Here is a 13862-nt window from a genome sequence, read left to right as displayed (position 1 = left end):
ATCAAGTTTTCATTTGTTTCAGCCACTTTGCTGGATATTTATTAAAGAATAAAATATTTTTTCATGAAAACTTACCGTACATTGTCTAAAAGAAAAAAAAAGTCACGTATTTTCCTTCATTTATCAATGTGATCTCCAATTATCCCATTAATGTGTATGTTTTTTCCTACCCGAAGACATATAGATGGTTCAGTAATTAGAGGGTTTAGAATCAACCTTCTCAGTCTATATTAAACCTCTTTTTTTTTGAGAATAGAAAAGGAGTTTATCAGGGTACACTGCCATAGATAGCAGCAGCCACACAGACGAGAGGTGCCTGTGTGAGCCTATGTTAAACTTATTGATGCTTTTTATCTTTCCAGGAAAAACTGTGCACACAGATATATTCGTTTTCATAATTCTTTTTTACTATAGGTTACTACAAGATATTGAATATAGTTCCCTGTGCTATTAAAAAAAAATCAAGTTTCAAGTAAAGTACTCACAACACTGACCTACATATTCAGCTACTTAAAATACTTACACTATGTACAATTTTTACCCTCTTAGAACATTTTGCATGATAATTTTAAGTCACTGCAGTGAAAAATTGCTCAGGAAAGCCAAAATGCTTGTTAATAGTCAAAATTCTTTTATGCCAGTTAAAAGGAGATTCCATATACATAATAAAGTATTTTTGAGCAGCTCTTGAGCAAACACATTTTAGAAGATTTGGGCACAGATCTGGGGTTTTTATGTCTCATAATGACACTACCTGATAATCATGTTAGCTCCTAACTTTTCACATTTATAAAAACTGTCAGGACCTTATCAATTATTTATTTTTATGTCCAGAATGGGGAATTGTGTCCTCAACCAACGAACCCCAGGCCTCATGACCTGCATGAAATTCTGCTCTCCAAACACAAGTTCCACAAGATGGTATCTATTAGATTAGTTTATGATCCCAAATATTCTATTGAAGTTCCTGGTTTAATGGTGAGACCAAACTTCATCCAATTATCCTGTCTTTAATAGGTGCTCCCAATTTCTCAGCAACTTCAAAGTGAAAAGCACATTCATTTGTTCCTGCCACAGCTATTATCTTTACTTGCTATTCTGTCCTGGAGACCATCATATGGATGTCAAAGAAGGAGTCCTTGTTTAGATGCTTTTGAAGGCTTCTAAGGGTGACCAATGGTGATGTATTGAACAAACTGCACATCCAATACATCCTGATACAGATAATCAGCCTCAGGGTCTAGCGTGTGATTATCTGGCCTTGAGGTGATTATGTTGCTGCTGAGAGTGGTCAGGCCAATTTTACAGCTGGCTATTTTCTGATTTATTTGAAAATCTTAAAGATTTGAGATTCTCTCTTTATAAGTTGTCTCTTCTATTCTTGTAGATCTCTTTCTCTGAAACTGGGGAAAGTGGGACAAGGAGTTAATGGAGCACCACTCCTATACCCTTCAAATGTCCGTGGTGGGAATTACACCAGCATTAGGGAGACAGTGTGGCTATCTTGTTTTAGTGCTTGCCACTTTTTAAGATTGGTCTACATTGGTTCTAGGTCCAATTCCTCCTCAAACCTCAGCAAGAAGAATACTGTCAACCTTATATGTTTCAATCTGATTCACAAGTGTAGAGATCCACAAAGGAGGAGTATCAAAGCTTCAGAATAATGAAGTGTTACATTGTGGACATATCTCCTTTTGTCATGGCTACCAGACATTATGAATCTTAGAACTGATAGTGTTCGCCTCTTTACTTAGGTTACTAGGAAACTCAAAGCAAAATTTGTGGCCCACCTTTAGTAAGTGAAAGGAACTTGAGGTACATTTTTTAGGTACTAATCCCAGCTTTATATCATTTTCCTTTTCCTCTGATTTTCTGATTTATTCTATTTTTCTGTTGTTATTTTAATGAAGCTACTTCAACTCTAATAAGAGAGTTACAACTAATAATGAGTATTATTGTATGTAAAAGCAAGACAACTATGCAATAATCCATAGTACCAGCTGGTTAATCACAGAAAAGAGAGGGTCAAGGCTGCTATAGTATATGGCAAACTGATAGGATGGGTGAAATGAGTCATAAGATTTTAAAAGGAATGCAAGTAGGACCTATTAAATATATGTGAATCCGCCTGATATCTCCTAGGTTTTCTATTTTCTATTTGTTACTGTAATGTGCATTTTGAGCTTAAGTTAGAAAGCAGAGAGCAAGCCTCAGAGATTCATGACATTAAAAGTTCTTCCAGGATCATTTGAATTTATCCTTTGTATTACTCCTACTTAAGTGTCAAGAAAAGCTCTTGAATCATAAATGACCAAGCCAAAAATGCTTATGACTTTTTTTCTAGTTCTCGACTGTCAAAGTGATTCTAACTAATTGGAAAGGTTTCTCTAAGTTCTTATTTAAAGGGTCACTAAATATGATGTGCATAGGATTAAATTAAGTAAAACATGCACTATGGCAGGAGGCTGACATGATAAAAGACAAATAATACTCTTTTGAATCCCTTAAATTAGCTTGTACATAATAGACATATAGTCATTATAGTGAAAAAGAACATTTAAACCATTATACATTTAGAAAAGAGGACCAAGGTTAACTTAAAGGATACAAACACAATAACCTTATAATGCTCCTATAGTAACACCCATTATATGCTAACTGGAAAATACTAAAATGCTGCTTGCATTTGGATTAGTCAGTCTTAACTCTAATCAATTCACCCTTCGTGATTTATAATTAAATTATCTGTCCCATAATGTAGTCTATGTAATAGAAACTTTTAGAACAGATTTTAAAACTACAGTATAGGCATTTCTGCTCTAATATGATACATACATTGCTGAAAAACCTCTTTCTGCAAAAATTGCACACTAAAAATAATTGGCACACAGGAAAAACAGTGTTAGAGGCAGACAACTCAAAGACAGAAAACTAACACAAACAGTGATAATTCTAATAAAATAACAGCACAATTTAAAAAATACATGGCAAATTCCTAACGAAGAAATATTGAAGTAAACATAACACTTTATCTTTAAAGAAAAAAAGTGAAATAAGTTAATGAGAAAGGGCTGAGACTGCTGACTTACAGAGACAAAAGGCCAATGTGCAAAGAACAGGCAGAAACACACAATAACACATACATAGAAATGACAGAGCATGAGGCTAAACTGAACCAAAAGAAGAATGTGGGGTGAATGGTCATCATGTACAATTTTTGTCTCCTGTTCAACTGTATAAAGTCAAAATTCAGTTTGACTTCAACTGCTATATTACTCAGTGGCACAAATGTGGCACAAAATCGCTCAATCACTTATTAACTAATCTGTGTTGCAGAAACAAGGTTGTTATAGAACAGATTATCTCAAAACCTTAAATTAGCATTGTTTTTTCTAGATTTATATTGAACATACAGAGATTAAAAATATCTTAGCAAGCCAACTCACAACTGAGGAGAACTCTCAGTATGGAAAGAAAATATGGTTAAAACAGTAGGTCTGGTATGTAGTAAGTGCTCCATAAATGTTAGCAGCAGCTACTACTCCTTCTGTTGCTGCTTCCATTAGCAAAGATGGAAAGTAAAAGAGCGCTGATGCAGACATCTGTAGCATACTCAATATCTATTACTCCCTACGTTCTTGCCAACAGAATTCTGATTTTTGCTCAGGAATCTACCTCTCAGGGAAGGTGACTCTAACCCCATTTTAGGGGGCATATCTGGATTAGTCTAAACCAATTATGGTAACACCATTCCTTTTGCCTATGACTGAGTTAAGGGTGGGTATGTGGTTTTCTGGCCAACAAAACATGAACGAAGTCTGCTGAGGTAGCAGGGGAGGACCTCTGGAAAAACAAAAACAAAAAAACACCTTTCCTTATACTTAAAAAGAGACACTAGATTTTTATCTCTGTCTTTAAGGAGATATCTTTATCTCTTCTCTTCCTCTGAATATTGTCAGGGTAAAAGTGCCTTACTTGCTCTGATGCTCCACTTATATTTTGAGTTTACCTTCAAAGAGTACGACCTTAGGGCATTTCCCACACTACCTGTTAGCTCTTGGCTGATTTTAACGTGTGAAATCTTATTCAGCAACTTAAAATTCAGAATAATGTCATTACCAAAAATAGAAGTCTCACGTTTGTTTCTAAAATCAGTATTAATACTGACTTGTTTCAAGGATTTTATATATAATATTTACAATCTTCTTTATAATTATTTTTCTACTGCATTGCTAGACTAGCTTTGTGCTGCCCAATATGGTTGTCAATAGTCACACGTGGCTGTTCAAATTTAAATGAACTAAACTTAAAAATTCTGTTCTTCAGTTGCACTAGACACATTTCAAGTGGTTAATAGTTAATTTGGCTGTTGGTCATCAGGCTGGACAGTGCACATGCAGAATATCTCCATCAGTGAGGAAAGTTCTCTTGGACAGCATTGGGCTAGATTATGTGTTTTGAAAGTTTAAATTCTCATGTATTACATTACATTTTAAAAGGCTCCAGGTTACACAGCTAATGCTTAGACAGCTTTATTAACTTGGATAGCATGAAAAGAAATTTCAGTGTGGTAACTGAATTGCCTCAAATTCTAAACTAGTAGAGTCAAGATTAATGAAAAAACATAATTATTTGTATATCCATGATATAGATATGTTAAATATACCCCCTTAACATTTGCTAAAAGCTGAAACAGAAGACAAAGATAGTAACAGAAATGCAACCCACCAATAGCAAGCTCTACAACCTGAGCATCTAAAGCACAGATCATGGGTAAAACGTGACTAGCCTGAAATGGCTGGCATGGTTTTTTCTTTTTCTGTTACCTGTCACATATTATTCATATTACATACCACCTGTGTTATTAGGGCCAAAATGTGTGCCCATCCCTACAATTATGTAACAATGGAAATGGATAGGAACTGAGAGGTGGGTTTGGCTTTCTCATTCCTACCTAACACAGTCTAACATACAGTAGGTATTCAATTCTTCTACCCTTGCACAAACTTCTATTTTTCTGAGATTCACATTATCTATCCAAATCACTATCTGGCTTCATCACTGCTTCCTGCTAACCTCATGATGGTCACTTCCCCTCATTTGTTAAAGAGCTTGATACCTGCTTCTTAACAGTCTCACTGTACACTTCAAGTCCTAATAACATGCTGAATGAATTCAGCCTCCACATGGAAGACTCCCCAAACTCCCTAGCCTCAATGTTCCCGGAACCCCCTCACCTCCACTCGAGGTTAGGCAAGCACTGCCATGGCCACACTTCAGATTTGTCCTCATCGAGAATGGCCTCACTTCTCATATCTAAAATTCAACTACATTCCATTCTCTGATCCCCTCAACTGCTGTCTCTCATACCCTGTTTTTCCTACAACACTGGTTCTTTAATTTTTGTGGACTTTTCAAAATCAGATCCTTAATTTTCTCCCCGTTAGCCCTCTTTAGACTCTACTATCATTCCCTAGTGCATAGCACATGGCTCAGCACTTCAATCATTCTCACCAGTATCCTCAAATTCTTCTTAATTTGTTTACTGTTCTGTCGTAATCTCACTTTCTCTAATCCACTTTCATCTAAAGCATAAATCTGAGGCTGAATCTTTTAACCACCACATTTTGCACTTAATTTTCTTCCTGCCTAGAATGCTCTCATTGTTACTTTCTTCTTCTCTGTTCAGCTCCAATTTGCCCTTCAGATCTTTAGCTTCCAATGGGAAGAATTCCTTAAATCCCTAATCAGGCTGTGCCAATTCCACGTGTTTTATAGCACCCCATACTTATCCTATCATATCATACTATATCATATCACTTAGCATATTTTGCTATATTGTGATTTTTCTGAGATTTCCCAAGAAATTATAAAATCCTTGAGAGCAGAGATTGTCTTTTTCACTCTAGCACAGTCTGATACCAAGTAAGCACTCAATTATTTGTTGAGTGAATGAATAATACCGATAACTTAAAATAACCATTGTAATTGAAGCTATCTGCAATTACTTCAACATGAAAATTTAATAGAAGTAAAAATGATAAATAAGCTATAGAGTGTGTTAGAGGTAGTATGAGGGGAAATAGAGAAGGGGAAGGAAGATTAGGAGTTCCAGGGTTATAAGGAGTAGAGAGGGTTGCAATTTTAACTGCGGCATTTGGGCTAGGCCTCATTGAGAAGATGGCAGTTGAGTAAAGGTGAGGTGAGGGAGCTAGTGATGTAGATATTTTCAGTGGAAAAGTATACAGGGCAAAGGGAATAGCCAATGCAAAAGCCTTTAAGGTGAGAGTACACCTGGCACAGACAAGGAAGGCAGCCTGTGTGGAGCAGAGTGAATAAGGAGGAAAACAGTAAAAGATAAGCTCAGAGAAGTAATGGAAGACCAGATTGTGTAGTCCTTGCAAGCCTTTGTAAGAAATTTGGATTTAAGTAAAACGGGGAGCCATTGAAAGGTCTTGAGTAAAGGTTATACTCCAGCTGAATCACTCTGCCTCTTATACTGAGGACTGCAGGGAGCAAGAGTAGTATTGGGAAATCCACTGAAAAAGTTCTTAAAAGTAATCCAGTGAAAGATAGAGTGGTTTTAGCTTGAGCCAGATGGAGTTGACATCTGAGATGGGAAAACTGCTGGAAGAATAGGTTTGCGGAAATGTTTTGGAGATAACATTTGGACATGTTAAATATTACATGTCCATTAAAAGTCTAATAAATGGTAAGATATGAGCCTGAAATCCATGGAAGAAGTCTGGGCTGAAAATATAAATTTGGGGGTCAGTAATAGATGAATAGTATCAAAAGCAAAGAAACTGGATGGGACACTAAGAAAACAGTATTGATAAGGCAGAGAAAAAGGCCAAAGGGTGAGTCCTGGGTACCCAAACATTAAGAGGTCAGAGAAAACAGTAGGAACCAGCAAAGAAGAATGAGAGAGAATAAGCAGCAATATAGAGTGACAACCAAAAAGTTATAGTGTCATGGAAACCTAGTGAAGATCAAGTAAGATAAATACTCAGAATTGACTATTGGGTTTCACAACATGGAAGACATCAGTGACTTGATAAAAACATTTTCAATAGAATGATGGAGGTGAAATCCTGAGAGGAACAATTTCAGGGTAAAATGAGAAGAGGAATTAGATATACTAAGTATAGATAGTCTTTTGAGGAATTTTCTTTCAAAAGGAGCAAAAAAGTGGAAAACTAAATGGCAGGTTTTTTCAAGATACAAATAACAGCAAGTTTGTACGCTTACAGAAAAACCTAGAAGAGAAGATGTTGGAAAAATCATCTACATATTTATGAATAATCAAGAATTAAGATAAGTATAGGGTTGGAGAGCATAAGAGTGAGAAATAGTACGGAAGTGTGGGTATTACTCTGATGACATGAAATTAAAAGCTGTAATTTTTAGATATAAGGAAGGAAAAACTATCTAGAAAGAGTAATGAGATATAGAGAAGACAGTCAATTCACTTCCAGGCCCAGTCATTCGAGAGCTAAGGGAGAAAATACATGTCCTCAACTTTTGAGGGCTGCAGAGGAAGCAGTATCACAGAGCTAGTTTCCATGAGAACAAGAAGATGAAGGGAAGGAAAATTCAGAGATGTCAGGATATGAGGGATTTTGCTGATGATGGGTTGTGAGTTTCTGAGGGCACAAAAGAGTTCCAGTGGTTCGGCAGGGTTAGGAAACAGAAGTGGGGATATAAAGATTTATGGGCGTGGATGGCAAGAGATGAGGAGTGATGAGGGAGTCTGGGACTTCTTGCCACAGCAAACATAAAATGGAATAAAGGGCATAATAAGATTAATCCTTGTTTCTTGAACTCAAGAAAGATAATGGGGGCAAAGTTGTGAGTGCTGGAGGGTCAGGAAAGTTCAGGGTGTGTGTGTCTCTCTCTTGCCTCTGTTGCAGGAGAGTGTATTTGCTTCTAGTACTGAAGTTTCCTCTTGACTCTTGTTGATGGAACTGATGAATTTGAGGCTGGTTCCATTCAATTTCAAAAATTCATGTGACCCTCACACACATGGATTTCTGATCAAATAGCTTACAATTTAAAATATTTCCCTGCTCTAGGGGAAATGTAAGCTAATTTTTCATAGCAGAATTTGGTTTTACTTACATCTGTGTTGCAGGAGCGATATCGTTTCCTTTCCCCAAGGCAATATTTTCCACCTCCTGAAGGTCTGAAAACACATTTTGTTTAACATGTGAATATAATATATCTAACCACATGAAGAGTACATAAATTGCTTGATGAAAACATATTAACATTTACTTTAAGAAAATACAAAATTTGACACTTTATTAGTTATTAAAGTAATAATCATGCTGGTGATAGTAATAATGATTACGGTTGTTGAGCACAAAAACTAAGGTAATTTATTGTAACTTTATAAGGCTTTTAATTGTGATGATTTACATTCTTAAGATAATACAATTAAATCAATGTATTTTCTAATTATCATAGTAAATAGGTGCTCAGTTCAATGCAACGAGTTTAAAAATCATTTATAACAAAAAGCCATTTGAATCATATTCAACAAAACACATAATCTGATGCTATATATTCACCAAGTAGGAAATGGAAAGTGCTTTTTTTCCAGATTGGGAATAGCTTCAGTTTAAAGTATAAAATGCAGAAATAAATTTATATCTCATTTCAAACATTATATGAAGTTTTAAAAAATTAAATCTAAACATGAGATGGGCCTGCATTATAATACTTTATATTACACTTAAATTAGGATGTCAAATATTTGCTTTACATAAATTCATTTATAAGTATTTAACATTAGGAAAAGCCATGTATTATTCCTTGGGCATGCTATTCTTGAATGGAAAAAAAATAACTTGTTCTCTTAGAGAGGTCTAGGTCATTCTCTTAAGTATCTGGGTATATAATTTATTATCATAGGGTTTTATGCTTTTATGCCTGCAGTTGAACTTAGGTTAATTATTCTGTAACTGTTAAAAAAAGATTGTCTAAACTATAATTTTGGCTCACTGGTATCAGCGGGAAAATCAAAGTTACACTTGTAATATATTTTGAATGCCAGTGAATGCTGACTCTATGGAAGGGGAAAAAATGGCCCAGCTTGAACCAGCATGGGAGAAATGGGTTGGTCAGATAAAAACAAGGTAGGGGGGTGGTGGTGGCAAGGCTGGTTCATGAGTCAGTGACAGAGAGGTCTATATAGCAGGTGGGTAATAATCGAATAGAAAGTGGGAGAATGGAAACAAAGAACTAATATAAAGGGAAGCAATTTCAAGCTAAAAAGAGTAAAAATGAAGAAAAGAGACATTAGAGAGAGAAACCAAAGGGAGGGATCCTGAGTTAAAATGAGAAAAAGTGAAAAATTAAAATAGATCATCTTTTACCCCAGAAAGGGGAAAAAAAGAAGTGATATTGTAACATTATTCTGTACCAAATATTTGTCAGGAAGGAAGGCCCTCGACCTGAGCTCTAGACAAAAATGAGAGCACTTGACCTGTAGCAGCTAAGGAGCAGTTCAGGCCCGGGGAGGACAGGAAAGACCAACCAGAGGAATTGTCCACCTGCAGTGGGCACTGGTGGGAGGGAGAAGTAATACAGCTAGCAAGGAATACTGATGGGGCTGGCTTTATGCCAGGGGGACTCTGGCTGGCGAAAAGGAGTGGTGGGAGAGGAGCAGTCTGACCTACATAAAACAGTCACAGGGAGAAAAGTGGCGGCAGCCCTGGAAGATGATTAATGGGGGCATGTGAATGGAAACTATTTTAACACATGGGCAGTATTCTTCTCATTGTGATTTGTGATGTGAATCAGGGCGTTTCAAACCTTGAAGTGCTCTCATTGGTCCTTTTGATACTAATGTAGCAGTAATAATTTTCTGTGACATGTGAAAAGAACTTAGGTTTCCTGGGAATAATGGTAATGTAGCTAAGACCAGACCTGGATCCATCCATAATTCAGTAGTCTTTGCAGGAGGAAATCTATCTGATTATTACTAGATTGAAAGTCTGGCTATACCTGGGATAGATACACTATGCTTTGCTTTTCTCTTTTTCTTTTATTTTTGATTACATAGTAAGGTGAAAGGGAAAAAAAAAGAAAGTCTGTCTAACAAGGCTCCTCCACTTTCCTATGCCTAGTACTTGTTCTGAAGACAAGCACTTGGCTCACTAGTGAAACGTTTTTACAGATAACATGTGAAACCACAGCTCTGAATCATTTCCAACTGTGTCTTTTTGTTGGCTCCGGCTTACTTTAGCTACTTACGCTGGACTGTCACAGTGTCTTAGGGATGAGGAGACGCCTCCCCCGCAGGTCCTGCTGCACTCTCCCCATAGTGACCAGGGACCCCAGCCCCCATCTATGCTCTGGGGCCAAGTGCCAAAAGGAACACAATCTCCCTGATAACACCACTGCAAGATTTCACAGAAAACACAGAATTAGCTTTTAGGCAGATAGAGCTATCAGGATAGAAATACATAAAGGTCAGGCAATGACCAATTACAGGCATTAGCAATCTCCCAACAGATGACAGACTGAGAGTTCTTTAACTGTGTTTAGACATTGGTAAAGGTGCATGTGATCTGTAAATTATCTTTAGCTAGGCAATGCTTTATAAATCTGTAACAAGTACCAGGAGTCTAAAAAACTTTACTTCTTTTTTTCTTATTTCTCCTCCTCCAGACTTTTAGTGTTTCTCATTATAGAGACCTCAAAAGTCTTTTTTAGATATTTCAGTATTAAAAAAATTTTTTTTCTTTATATCCCACTATTATTAGACTCATGGAATGATAACGCAATATGGAAAGTTCCCCAGTAAGGAATTTTTATGATGGTAATTGCTTTTTCTTAAAAAAAAAAAAAAAAAAGCCTGGTTGAGGCTACAATAGTAAAAGAATGTGTTGTGGCATTTCATCTACATGAGTACTGCAGACATAATAAAAGTAATGCCAAGACACTAGGGACAGGGTACAAAAAAACCCTTATATACAATGACTAGCCATGTGTATAGCCCCTGCATGAACATGTGTACTGGAATTCTTCTCAGCTTTACTCTCTGCAATAAACCACACATACTGCACATAAGTAGAAAGCCAGGAATAATTTATCGAGACGCAGACATCGCATAATCAGCTCATAACTCTAACATGATAAATCTTATTTGCAGAATATGGTAAAAATGAAACTTTTTTTTAAAAAACAAGCATTTCTAGGCTTTTATTGGTGCATTTTTCTGAGCTATAAAAATTTGATGAACCATACTGATGCTATGAAAGTCATTTCTTTATATGAATAATAGGGAACATTATTAGAGCTGAGTAACTGTCAGCAATGTCAGATTGTTAAATAAAATTTCAACCCTTATATTAAAATGTGAAGGGAGTATGCCATGTGATTTTAGAAAGTTTATTACTCTATACTATGTTATGTATCAGTTTATTATACTAATTATATGTATCTACAATTCTGTCACTTTCACCGTCTGTACTGCTACCACTCTAGACTAAACTGGCAAATGGAATAGCTTCTTACCTGGTCCTCCCGCCTCACTTTCTTCTGCCTATAATCAGTCTATTCTCCAGTAAGCTCTCAGAGAGCTCTTTTAAAAACATACTATTGCTTCATGTCACTGTTTTGCTGTTTTGCTTAAAAGACTGGTGGTTACCTCCTTCCCTCAACTATGTTCAACTGTGGCCTTTGTGATCTAGCGCCTACCTCCTTCCCTGAACTTATTCTCTCTTGTATGGAATGCTCCAGACACAGTGACCTTTCTCTTCCTCAGTACACTAACCTTGTTCTGTCCTTAGGATATTTGCATTTGCTAGTCCTCCTGGGAAGACTCCTCTCCTGATTCCTCATATTGTTGTCTTCCCGTCATTTGGTTTCATGTCAAGTGTCACTTCATCAGAGAGGTCTTTCCTTGACCATCCTTATTCTGAAACTATGGTACTGCACTATCCTTCCTGCCCATTCCAGGATATACAGAGATTCATCTTCCTGTTTCAGTCCCCTCTTACTACTTACTACTACTTTACTCTGTTTATTTTTCAAATTACTTCTTTATTACTTTTATTGTCTCCTTTACTTAGTATGCAAAAGCCTTGAGAGGCACACATGGCTATTCAAATTTAAATTAATTAAAATTAAAAGTTCAGTTCCTCAGACCCACGAGCCACATTTCTATGGCTTCATGGCCACATGTGGTTGGTGGCCACAACATTGGACAGAGTAGATATAGAACATTTCTATCATCACAGAATGTTCTAATTAGAAATGCTGAATGTCTAGAACAGTGCCTAAAATATAATAAATATGCAACAAAACTTTATTGAATGAATGAATAATTAGTTAAGTTATAGAATTCTGTGTCTTATTTTGGTTACTATATGTCAGGAAGGAACTGGAGATACTAGAGGGTAAAGAAAGTCAAATTTATCTTTGTTTTCCTGGTGGTTGGCATTCAGTGACTATTTCAGTAATTGTAACAGTATAAAGGACTTTTTTACAGAAGTGCTGAGCAATTAACATTTGTCCATAAAAAAATCAGGCAAGAGGAAGTCAAAATGTGGCTGGCTATAAAGCCAAACATTTTGATCCTAAATAAAATAAATATTAAAGTAGGACTTTTAAAAAGTTTATGAATTTTGGACAATGAAAATTACCACTAAGAAAAAAAATCAGCTGTCCAAGATGATAAAGCTGAGGTAGTTAGCTGAACCGATAATACAGTATCAGCTCTGAGAGCAGGGTTGCTAATAGTGCACGTGTGAGAGGAAGAGAACATTCCAGTTGCCAGCTTATGATTTACCTTGAATTGATCTTGAAGACCAACCATCTGTATAATGATATGCTAATTGTGTCAGACCTTCACTTATATAAACTCACAGTGGTGGATCAAGTAATCTCCTGATTTTCATTTTTATTATTACAAATAGCTGTGCATAAGAATATTTATGCCTGCACCTATTTTCCTATAAGAGTAACTGAGCAATGTAGTATTAACCAGCAATTACTGATTTTTTTTCTTTGGTTTCAATTAGTGACAATTAACACTAAAAATTCCAAATCTTAAAATCTGCCTGTTTTTTTTTAAGTTAGAATTTTTAGCATTATTGATTTCAAATAACAATAAATTTAACTTAACATTTATTTTATATCATCGCAGAGCAGCACTTCAAGTCAAAGGGACTCTAGTATTTATGGGATCTAAGCATTTCATTTTTTCAAATAAGGAAACCAGAACCTGAAGGAGGTTGACTTGCCCAGGGCCACTCACTGGCAGAAAAGGATTATCTGTCCAAACATACACAAAAATCAGTGGAAAACATCAACTGGAGGTGTAGGATTATACATTTGAAGACATTAAAAAATACTCTAATATACTTTACTGAACTGTATTTACTACATAAAGTACAAAATAACACTAGAGGTTTTTTTTTTAAACCCATTTAGCTGCAAATATACACCCACGGGCTATTTCATACTTCCTTAAGTATTCTTATAATTGGTAGAGAAAAAATTTCACTTTCTGCATTTTTTCAGGGGACGAAATTGTGAAAGCCACAAAAATATTGAAAGATACAGATTCTAAAGTATTTAATAATATTGTTATACGTTTCCTGCATGCTCACAACATGTAGAACAGGGAAAGAAATTACACAAATTTTCTTGTTTTCCTTTTAAAACTTATTCTTAAGGTAAAAGATAAATACAAATATTCAGTCTGTTAAATATTGCTCATTTCTTACAATTAATTAACATCTACAAGACAATAATATTTCATGAGTGGTTGGCTAAAACCTTCTACTACATAAATTCATGATACTGATTATATCTATTCCATGGAGTTATGACATAATAGACAATTA

The 13862-nt window shown here is 35.8% G+C and overlaps 1 protein-coding gene and 1 pseudogene across 1 annotated transcript in view; both read right to left on the bottom strand.

Moving 5' to 3' along the window:
• Window positions 1-13862, bottom strand: part of ADAMTS6 (ADAM metallopeptidase with thrombospondin type 1 motif 6) — a 254223-nt gene that overhangs the window by 74848 nt on the left and 165513 nt on the right. Inside the window, exons 12-13 of the mRNA XM_015245058.3 lie at window positions 10261-10406; window positions 8122-8185 (exon numbers count right to left, since the gene is read on the bottom strand). Of these exons, the coding sequence (XP_015100544.1) occupies window positions 8122-8185; window positions 10261-10406 (210 nt within the window). The remainder of the gene's footprint in view (window positions 1-8121; window positions 8186-10260; window positions 10407-13862) is intronic.
• Window positions 569-5314, bottom strand: LOC116278346 (ribulose-phosphate 3-epimerase-like; annotated as a pseudogene).

This window comes from Vicugna pacos, chromosome 3, assembly GCF_048564905.1.
Source record: "Vicugna pacos chromosome 3, VicPac4, whole genome shotgun sequence".
NCBI classification, from domain to species: Eukaryota; Metazoa; Chordata; class Mammalia; order Artiodactyla; family Camelidae; genus Vicugna; species Vicugna pacos.
Note: the sequence above shows the minus strand (reverse complement) of the source record. Positions and strands in the feature narration are given on the sequence as shown.